Source organism: Magnolia sinica, chromosome 16 (genome assembly GCF_029962835.1).
Source record: "Magnolia sinica isolate HGM2019 chromosome 16, MsV1, whole genome shotgun sequence".
NCBI classification, from domain to species: domain Eukaryota; kingdom Viridiplantae; phylum Streptophyta; class Magnoliopsida; order Magnoliales; family Magnoliaceae; genus Magnolia; species Magnolia sinica.
In genome coordinates this window covers 70,203,723-70,215,217 of record NC_080588.1, presented here as the reverse complement: position 1 = coordinate 70,215,217, position 11,495 = coordinate 70,203,723, and the positions used below count along the sequence as shown (strand labels likewise).

The following is an 11,495-nucleotide window of genomic DNA, read 5'->3' as shown; positions in this document are numbered from 1 at the left end:
AACGGCGTGGATAAAAAACTTACATCACGTTGGGCCCCACAGAGGTACTTAATGATATCCGAAACTATGTGAGTCACATGCGTACTTTGTATGATGTTGGTGGCCATCAATTGTTTTTATTTATTTATTTTAAAAAATAATTATGCCATGGCCCACTTGATGAGCCGATAAGGCTGATTTTTGCCTCAAAAGTTCTTCAAAAAGACAAGAACACCAGTTGGATCATCTAAATAGTTGGGTTTGCCCCTTATCTAAAAATATATACTAGAGAATGACATAGCATATTTCATAAGAATCTATACATGTATACCAGAGAATAACATAGCACACTTCATAAGAATTTATTATAAGGAAAGGTTTATAACCCGCTTCACAACCTTCGTATATAATGTCAGATCTAGCATTGATGATGCCATCATCGCACATGTACGTGAGATCTGGACCATTCATTTGATGGTACCCATATTGAACATTCCCTTCTTCAGAAATCCGGCTGGCCCATTTATCAGGCAGGCAAAACAATTTCACTGAGCATAGACAACTCATCATTTTTTATTTTTATCTCCTAACCAGCCACTCACCAATTTATCAGGAAATGTTTAAGACGGGTCCATGTGTTGAATGGCTTTGATCATGCACGCAACTACATGACTTGGGCTCTCTACATTTACCCACTCTTCTATTCATAAAGCTTAAAGGGAAGACGTGGGCTGAAGAGAACTTCCAATCGGCTCTCTTTTATTATGTTTGTACCAATGCCCTCGGTCATGTCCACAGGCTCATCCATGGGAGTTGCCAGATCGAAGCCGTGTATCAGACGGGCCAGTGTCAAGTGTAGGACTTGGAGAGCGAACGAGATCCCTGGGCATATTCGCCGGCCCGATCCGAATGGGACATACTCGAAATGCTGACCTCTAACATCCACGTCCACATGGTCAGTGAGGAACCGCTCTGGCTGGAACTCCGACGGGTCTTGCCACACATTCGGATCCCGATGGAGTTTCCAGATATTTGTCAATAGCCGTGTGCCAACAGGGACGTAAAAGCCTCCTATGTGGCAGTCCTCCATGGCCTCGTGGGGCCCCGATAGTGGGGCTGCTGGGTACAGGCACATAGTCTCCTTGGCGATGGCTTGGAGGTACACCAGGTTCTTGATATCCGATTCTTCCACATGTCTGTCCTTACCGACGTGGAGGTCCAGCTCAGCTTGAGCCTTCTTTAATACGTGGCGGTTGTTCATTAGTAAAGAGAGGGCCCAGGTGAGTGTGATTGCAGTAGTGTCTGTCCCGCCGCCAACAACAGCCTACGAAATAGAAATTAAATTAGATATTGGGTTCATCCATAGTACTTGATCAATGTGAAGTATACTCACATGCAAAATGAAGGATTTTTTTTTTCATATAATTAATGGCCTCCTTTTGAGGTTATTTGTTGCTGCTAATTCAAGCAAATTAGGCCACTTAGGTGTGTATGAGGGCTTATATTCAGTTTTCGTGTGTGGGTAAAATGTCCAAACTACTCAACTTAAAGTTTAAGTGAACTGTCGGTGTTCCCCTGATGTTGAGCTGAACTAATTGGAGATTGAGATATATGATTCAAGGTTCTCTCAACCACCAATATTTATGCTTCTGTTCAGCCAATTTCTGAAAGGATAAGGGTTAGCCCTTTCAAATGATTTTTTGTTTTTCCTTTTGACAATAGTCACGATTGTATGAACCTAAGGACTTGTTCTTTCACCAGCACTCTCGGTTCAACATTTCTCGAAGTATAAGAATACACAAGCAGATTAAAGAGGCAAAGCATTAATGATTTGATCAATATTCAAAAATGATGCTCATTACAATTGACAAGTTGTGAAATAACCAAGCAAATAAAAGAGAAAGGAAAAGATTAATACCTGATACGTCTATCGGAATAGACGATTGAAACATATGTGATTAGCTAAATCGAAACTTAGATAATCACGATCCTACAACTTAAGGTTGCAGAAATTTACTTCTACTTACCAATGTAAAACTAGGCTAAGCTATGCAAAGAAAGATATATTTAAATATAATTTAAAAGGTAGATTGATGTATTTGATATAGAGCTTCCAGCTAACTCTTTTTCAATTGCTCACTTTATAGATTGTCGAGGTGGTGAAACCTTTGCTGGGATTTCTTTACTGATCTTATATCCTTCGCTCTTATGCCCTAGTTCTGGATTTGGGTATCTCCTTGATTGGCCGAGCACTACCGGCTTGCATTGAAAAAAAAATAAAATTCGGCTAGATCTAAACTCAATGACTTCTCCAATCTTATTTTCATAGTTAATCCTTTGCAGAAATCTTCGTTGCCCATTATATGAATTAGGCCCTTGATCACGAAAGTTTCTATGATGTGGACCATTAAGTCAAGATCCGAGGACCTCAAGGGCTGATCTGGTTGTCAGATCGATCACGGTCACTCTCCTAATGGCAACTTCCTCCGGTTCAACATATTACTTTCGTTTAAGAAAAAATTGCTTTTCCAAAAATGCACAAAAATTACAACTTAACCAGAGCCTTATGTGGCCTCGGGAAGTTTTCAAGGGTAGGCATCTTATTCCTATCATTTCTTGTTGTGTGGTCCACCTATTCATCTATTTTGTAAGATCATCTAAGGACGTGACTAAAAATGAGACGAATCTAAGACTAAGGGGCCCACATGGGAGGAAACAGTAGGGATTGAACAACCACAGTTGAAACATTCAGATGGCCACAAAGGTTTTGTATCATGATGATTTTTTTATTTTTTTTTCCAGTTCATCATGATCTTATAAATGATTTAGATGGCGTATAAACGTCAAGGGCAGACAAATGTTTCATCCGTTGGCATTTCTTTCCCTATTTTTCCATCTCATGTGACCCACTTGAGTCTTTGATCCTGCGTATTTTTTGTCACCTATCCTAGAATGAGATCTCAAAATAGATGGACGGAGTGGATTTCTCACAAACATTACGATGGGCCGACCTAGTTCCCAGCACAAGAATTTACTACAAAATGGGCTGAAAGTGGGTTGGGTTGGGTTGGGTTGGGTTGGGTCGGGTTGGTAATCAACCCTAGCCCAACCCAAGGTTCCTATACCTCAACCCTAACCCAATCCAACCCAACCTTGGGTTGGGAATTCTCAACCCAAGCGGGCTTGGTCAGGTTGTTTGGGTGGATACATACTAATATTTTTGTTATTACATTAGTCTATTACATTTTAATATGCGTCTTATTTTTTCTAAGTTGTGTTGTGTAGCACACAATCTATTTGGGAGAGAGAATTAAATCTGGTGTATCTTGTTAGCTTGAGTCATTGAAAATGACGTGAACCAATAAAATAATATGTACTCGATTATAATTTATAAGTAACTTATATATTGATCAGGTTTAGGTTGGGTCGGGCAACCGAGACCTCAATCGGAGCCTGACCAAAGTTTTACCAGGTTAGTGTTTGTATAGCATAAGCCTGAAACCGAACCCCATACATCTTGCTCGAGCCCAACCCAATGTCGGGTCGGCCAGGGGTCGGTTGGGTTAAACCCGCCCAACTTTCAGCCCTACTGCTGAAGGCTTTCACAGGAAATCCGCGTCCGAACGTAGGGTGGCTAACAGGGTATATCCAATCGTTTTAAGGATCGGCCCATGATCTACAGACACAAGTCCAAGCAAGCCCAACCCATGCCAGCTCAGCAGGTGAGCTAAGGAACAAGGGCCTATGTATTTCCATAAACTCATGGGCAAAGCCCAGTTGCGACCCTGCTCATACACTTGCTTTAGGAACGTACCAGAGAAGTAGCCTTGATGATGGTGTCTGGGTCATAGCTAGAGATTTGAGCATCCTCCATGATCGAAAGCAACACATCAATGAAATCTTCCTTCCTGGCCGCCTCGCCTGCAGATCTCCTCCTTCGATGCTCCTCCAACCACCCAGTAATGAGAACGTCCAACTCCTCAGCAGTCTTCATCATGGCCCGTAAGTGCCCTCCCAAATCCATCCACTTAAGGAAAGGAAGTGCATCAGACACTACAAACACCCCAGTCAGACGAAGCAATTCGGATGTTCCACATCGGAACCGCTGCGCCTCATCTTCATCATCAGAAATATTGGTACCGAAAAAACGTTTCCCAGCAACCATCATGACGGTCGCATTGAAAGTGAGGTCCCCGAACCATCGCTTCATCTCAACCGTAACAGGTTCCTTCCGATTATTCACCCATAGGTTATAGATCCCTTTAACACATGTATCAATCTCCGTGGCACGGATGTGCTTGAACGATTCAAGATGTCGGTTTGAGAGAATCTCTAGTGTCATGATCTTGCGAATCTCACGCCAGTATGGCCCATAAGGGGAGAAGCCTACCATGGCATAGTCATAGCCAAAATGCTTACCGATAGCGCTAGATGGACGTGTAGCGAGAGCCTTGTCGTTGGTGGTGAAGCACTCCTTCACCACTTCCCAACTACTCACAACAAGGGTCCGATTCATACCAAGCCTAAGCATGAATGTTGGGCCATTCTTCTCAGCCATGGCTGCCAGCGTTCTAGCAACTGGCTCACGCCCGCCTAGTTGGTGGAGGTGACCGATGATGGGCCATGCGCCGGATGGCTCAGGTGCCTGGTTCGGATTAATCTTCTTAAACTTAGCCCTTGATAAACATAGTTTGTAGAGAAGAAGTAAGGTGAAAAGCCCGATTAGAGCTTGCCATTGGAGTAGCAATTCCATGGATGGCTTTGGAGTGGAAGCGAATAATGCAATCTACATATACTTTATAGACGCTATGATGGTTGACACAGCCCGAATGGGTCTTGCCTGAAACCCCATGGATTCGGAACCCCTGGTTTTGAAACCCCGGGAATGGATACGGTAGATAGGACACATACATCATGATGGCCCACGGAGCATTGTCGGTAAGCAATCCATGTCCCCCACAAACACATAATTCTTGTTTGTTGTAATTTGACTGGGGACATCATCAAATGCGCCCCCTAATGCAGATGCTCTTTTCCAGCCGTGGTTAACCTTCCGATCACGTTATCCATGGACGCGGAATCTAGTTGCTAGATGGTACTATATGACACCATGATCCATAGCTCAAGTGGTAGACTAAGTGAAAGATACCTCGTTTCAACACTGAGGTCTTGGCATCGATCCCCTAGTGGGGGTGACTAACAGTAAAGTATGAACTCACAGTGGGGTGTACTAACAAACTAACAAAAAAAAAGAAGATGGTACTATATGGGACTCGACATGATGTATGTGTTTTATCCACACCGTCCATCTATCTAATTTTTCCAGATCATGTTAGCTAGGGCATAACCCAGGAAGATCCAAATCTCATGTGGACCACACCACAGGAAATAGTGGTGATTGAATGTCCAAAATTAAAAACTTGGGGGATACATAAGTTTTGTATCAAGCTGATATTTGTGTTCTCCTTTCATCCAGGTCTATGTGACCCAATCAACAGCTTGGATGGCAAATAAAAATTACATTCGACTTTAGAAAGTTTTTAGCAGTAAATGTTCAGTCAACATTGTGGTCTTGTATTGTGGCCCACTTGAGATTTGGATCTATTTCAAGTAGAGGGGTCACTGCTGTTGATGCAAAAATCTGGTCTACCCTCACCGAGCTGCTGACCTTCCAAGCACCTGCACAATAGGAAGGAGGCAATAGAAACCGGCTAGAGCAGGGACCATCCGATGCCAATGTGGTCTTGTATTGTCCTCAAGCGTACTTGTACGTGCTATGTATGTTTTGTAGAACAAAAGCGCCGCAAAAAACGCTGCAAATAGCTAGCAATTGGAAGAGCAAATCCATAGCTATAGATAGCGTACATCCGCAGAGGAAACTCTCGTGTATTTATGCATGAAACTCCGGTTAGCATGTGAGTGGGCCCTAGCAAAGAAGGGCCATTCTCTAAAATAAGACGTGAATTGCCTCGATCCTGCAGTGGAAAGATAGGTAGGGGAACATAATGATGTTGGTGAGAAGTTGATGTAGGGCTGATCGACCTATGCTTGGGACAGGTATCCAAAAGAACATATCTTTGCACAAATATTCGAAAGTAGCCGGAAGAAGTGGACTAAGCCCGTCAGATCCGGGTTCAATGCTAAGTGGGGCATGATGTGACTGGGCATTTGGCGCATCCGGTTTGAAGAAATTGCTGTTCAATGTACCAATAATAAAACTGCCATGATCACTTTTGATGTAGGGATGGGTGTGCTGAGGTGGAGCACCATCTCCCTCAGGGATAATTACTTGGGATCCATTAAGCTTCTTTATTGTCTGGGGAATAATTACTCATAGAGAATCTCCTTGAATTCAATAGGGAAAGAAATAAATTCTAATAAAAATTAAAAACAACTTGATTGATAATTGTCTCATCTTAATGTCCTTGTTGATGGGATTTGTCCCGTGCTCGACCGGTCGTGAGCCTTACACGACCGATCGAGGCTGGTGTACGATCAGTCGTGGAGTTGAGCCTTGACTCGACTCAAAGTTCAGCGACTTCGGGCTATTTTTCTCCGGAGTGCTTGACCCGTCGTGGATGGTGTTTGACCGGTCGTGGATGGTGCTTGACCGGTCGTGGCCTCGTCTTGACTGGTCGTGGTTATGCAGATTCGTTCCGCGATTTTGTGCGGATTGCAGATTTTGAATCCTTTCACAATAAGGATGCGGAAGGGAGTTTCCTAAAACTATAAATAGGGGTCCCTAGGGTTTTCTAGGATATATGAAAAACACAATAGGGCTATTAAAGGTGTGAGAGAAAGAGAGAGAAAGGAAGCTTGTAGAATGGAGATTATGCTCGTGGAGGTTATCTACTGTGCAACTTATATCTCAGCGCTTCTATATCCTCGTAATCAGTGAGATCTCTCCATTTTTCTTTTATTCTCTCATTGTTTATCAACTCTTATGTGAGCGAAGAAGGTTGTAACATTCTACTTCATAGTGGATTATTGATCTGGACGAGGTCCCATGGTTTTTTTCTCTTCGAGGGTTTTCCACGTAAAAATATCTTGTGTGGTGTGATCTATGCTTTGATTTATTTCATTGCTTTATTATTCCATAATTCTGGTTTATTTCGGGAGGCTAGATCCTCAGGTTTTGTGTAAGGCCCCTAACAAAGTGGTATCAGAACCAGGTTCATTAAATGGGTAGGATCGGTTTTTCTGAATTATGGAAGGTAGCTCATCAAGGATGATCAGCCTCAATGGTTCTAACTGGACTATATGGAAGGCTAAGATGGAGGGCTTGCTTTATTGCAAGGACCTATATTCTCCAATTTTAGGCATATCAGCAAAATCCAAGGATATGTCTGATGATGATTGGAAGAAGATGGACCAAAAGGCGGTGGGGTTTATTAGACAATGGTTGGATAATTCTATGTTTCACCATGTATCTACAGAGACTTCAGCCGCTAGCCTATGGCTGAAATTATAAGGGTTGTATGAGAGGAAGACAGCCGGTAATAAAATTTTTCTGATAAGGCGACTTGTGAATCTCAAGTTCAAGGATGGTGGTTCTATGGCCGAGCACATAAATGAGGTCAACAATATAGTAAATCAACTCTCCTCTATGAAGATGGTCCTGGATGATGAATTGTATGCTTTGCTATTGCTTAGTTCATTGCCTGACAATTGGGAGACATTGGTTTTCATTTTTGAGCTGAAAGCACGCATTTTCTTATGAAATGGCCGTGGTTCACTTTGGATGGCCCATTATAGTAAAGATTGATAGGTTGGAATAATACATGATCATAGTCTTTAGGGAGGAACTGCATGCGCAACAACTGCTTCATCCACGGTCATGTGCGAATTGACACCTTCATCTGTCTCGTCCGTTTGAGTTGAAGTTGTTCTCACCAAACCAAAGCTCTGTCCTTCAACTTGTAAGCCACAAGTTTAACTTTATTCTCTTCGATGATGTCCATGTAGTCGAAGAAATGACCAACTTCAAGAAACCAATTGATGAAGTCCTTGAACTGGAATTGGCCGTTGAAACTAGAAAGATCAATTTTCATCTTGAATTTTCAATCCGTTCGATCTATTTGATCAATGCCTTGTCCAGGATGTTGTAGAATCATGTAACCGGATCCCACCTTCTCAAAAGTGATCATGTGGTTCACTGTCAGCATTGTCCTGCGATTAATGTGATTACGAGTTCCAATGCATATTAGGGGAGGATCACTGCCATTAACATGGAGTTGCCCTAAAGCCTCTGTCTTGTGATCGATGACAACCTACAATCCCTACATAACTTGCAGATTCTCTCGCTACGCTACTTTGAAAGCTACCACGGTTAAAGGATGATTCCTTAGAGCACCATCTATGGGATTGTTGATCAACCTGTCATTAATTAGAAGCTATAAATATGAGGAGAAAGCCTCACTCTGATACCAAACTCACACAGGGATGGGTGTGATTAGGTTAAGCATCATCTTCCTTAAGGAATAATTACTCTGATTTCATGAAGCTTATCTGAACTCCTCATAGAGATTCCTCGAATCCAAGGTGTATTTACGAGCATAGACTGAAAAAGGATGCTAAAAGCATGGATTTAACGTTCAGAATGCACCAAGGCAAGGGACGGACTCCAAGGGACCAAGATCGACGGAATTACACGCCAGGGATCCGCGAAAATTGAGAAACTGAAGCTCAAGCGGCCTGAAAGTCAGCCAGAATGCAAGATCACTGGGTTTCTATCATCTGGGCTCGAAACGTCATACATGGCTCGAGGACCAAAAACTAACCGTACACGTCAAATTTCAGCCATTGGATCCTCGTGAAAGTGGCTGAACTAACAGATCAGTCCATAAAATCCTGATTTGGGGCCCACCCGCTGTCCAGATACGCTTTAACTTTGGCCCCCACGGTTCAAATGAAATGGAGAACAAGATGAATGGTGTGGATTTCTCATAATCATTATACAGTGTATATACTACACTTTTTGCACTAAGAGTGCATGGCAACACAGGGACGCGAACTCTGTTTACGTGAACTCTGTTTCTGTCATGAAACAGAGATTGAGGATGATCTCAGTGGGCCATCATCATGGTCCAAATGCTCAATCCGAGCCGTCCATCATGCAGAGGGGCTCGATTTAGCCAAACCCATGTTGACTTTATGCACTCATGCATGCACACTTGTTGGTTTCAATGGTCACAAATGGACTGCCCTACAACTATTGCAGCTGATTTCTTCCGTGGGTCACGCCGAATCTGATCCAAAATCCATCCCTTTTACCAAAATTTTGTCACGAATCTAATGGACGGTTTGGATTTCTCAAGAGACAAGGTAAGTGGGCCCCACTAGTAGCTCAGCGCAAGACCTGCGCAGGCAGAGAGTCCAAACAGCGCCCGGACGCTGCCGCTCTCCGTGGCCCCTTTTATGATGTCAATCACGACCGGATCAATGATCCAGACCGTTCAAATGATAGAGTAGGAGATCCTGAACCCCACCAAGAAGTCCGATTCCGATTTTGGACGATCAGTCGTCCAAAATCTCAAGCTAAACGGAAGTACTTTTCTGCGAAATTCTCGGCTGCGTCAGCTGTGTCTGCGTAAACGAATTTGTTTCCGTTTCGAATACAACAACCTCGCTCCTCCGTCCCTAGCAAGGGATAAAAGGAAGAAAAGAGAGAGCTTTGGGGGGACAGTGGGGCAGGGAGGAGAATCAGTGCTCGTTTTGGTTTTAAACGGGAGAGAAGTGTTCTTTGAAGGAGTTTTGGTTTGGTGCTAGGTGGCTGGAGGCTGGGGACGAGTAAGGTTGCAGGACGTGGCTGGTCTTTAGCTGGCACATGTGAAAGAGAGAGAGCACAGGAGCTGGCTCGTTTTTGGCTTTGACGAAGGGAGGATTGAAAGAAGAAAGAAAAGAGACAGGGAGCTACGGCTGCTGCTGAGTGGGAAGGCTGGATCTGTTCTTCTCTTTCCTTCTTGTTCTTTTCTATTTTTTTTTGTTTATTTACTTTGTCTAAGGGGTTCTAGCATGATCATGCTAGGCTAAACCTCTTAGCTAGGGCTAAGAGGTGAAGCTTGTAGCTTGATGGGAGATTTTTCTGCTTGTGCCTGTTGTTAGACTGAAATAAGATTGATTTGAGTATAATTAAGGGATTGTTTTTAGTGTTTAATGGTCTGTTGTGACTGAAATTACAATGGGTCTGTGATAACTGTAAGCATGTTCCTTTTCTTTTATGTGCATAATGTTAGGAAGCCCTGTTGTTCACCATCGTCCCATGGGCATGGTAGGATGACAGTACCCTTCCTAACCTTCATACATTGTTGATTGGTTGGAAATTAGTTTAATTCTATTGTTTACTTTGTCTCCTGGGCATGGTTTGGTGATGGAATCCATTCTAATTCATACACCTTTCATCTTTTGAAAACCAAATCAAATAAGTTCAGTTTGAATTCCATAATCCTTGATGCAGGCATAAGATCTCCCTGATCTCTACAAGTGGATCCTCTGAATCCCTAGTTCCCTTCCTCTGAATTCCTTAAAGTTTTAGATAATTATTCCCCAATTATTCCTTAAAATTCTATTTTGTTTAGATCACATCTTAGTCTAGTTCTAGTCCTACTTGGTTTCAGATAACGTACAGGTATCAGTCCCTGTGGATTCGACCTCGGTCTTACCGAGTTTATTACTACATCACAACCCTATACTTGGGGAGTGAACAAGTTTTTGGCCCAAAATTCGGTTACGATTCTTTGAAATTAATTAGTTTTAGAATTAGTTTGAGATTAGGATTTTACTAACTTTAGTTTTAGATTTTTATTTCTATTTGATTTTTAGAACTAACTTGTTTCCTGTTTTGTAGGATCCTGACATAAACTTCTAAATTGGTAATCCTTTTCTAATTCCTCTACTTTTTCTATTTTTAGAATTAGGGTTTGAATTTTAGAAATTTTCTAATTCTAGTATTTTCCTATTTTTTATTTTATTTTATTTATTTATTTTTTATTATTATTATTATTATTATTATTATTTTGAATAGTTTACTTTTAGAAACTTTCCTCTTTTGTTTTTAGAAACTTGGCTAGTTATTTCCTTTTTTTTAGAGTTTCTTTCTAATTTTAGAAACTAACTCATTTTTCCTTTTTAGAAACTAACTTTCTATTTTTATTAACTTTCTAATTCTAACTCTTTTATCTAACTTTGTTTCTTAATTTATTTTTAGAAATTTCTATTTGTAGACTTTTTGTTTAAAAACTAACATTACTTTAGAATTTTTAGATTTAGAAACTAATTTCTGTTGTTTTCTTTTACAGGATCTTAATATAAGAATCTCTAGTCTGGTAACATCTTTCTAACTTCTCCTCTTACTTTATGTATTGCTGTAGGATTTTTCTTTTTTTCTAGGATTAGACTCAGAGTTAGGGTTTTACCATGGAAGCGTGGGTACGTGCATATGCCGAGATGGATAAGAGATATTGGGGAATGCCTGAGGGTTGTGGAATTCAACGTATACCTCAAGATTTTTCTCCATC

At 41.7% G+C, this 11,495-nt stretch overlaps 1 protein-coding gene across 1 annotated transcript; it reads right to left on the bottom strand.

Moving 5' to 3' along the window:
* Window positions 1–330: 330 nt before the first annotated feature.
* On the bottom strand, window positions 331–4,771 carry LOC131229683 (cytochrome P450 CYP82D47-like). The gene is made up of 2 exons (XM_058225668.1): window positions 3,794–4,771; window positions 331–1,303 (listed from the first exon to the last, which is right to left on the bottom strand). The coding sequence occupies exons 1-2, from the start codon at window positions 4,730–4,732 to the stop codon at window positions 680–682; spliced, it is 1,563 nt and encodes a 520-aa protein (XP_058081651.1). The 5' UTR covers window positions 4,733–4,771; the 3' UTR covers window positions 331–679.
* Window positions 4,772–11,495: the final 6,724 nt, after the last annotated feature.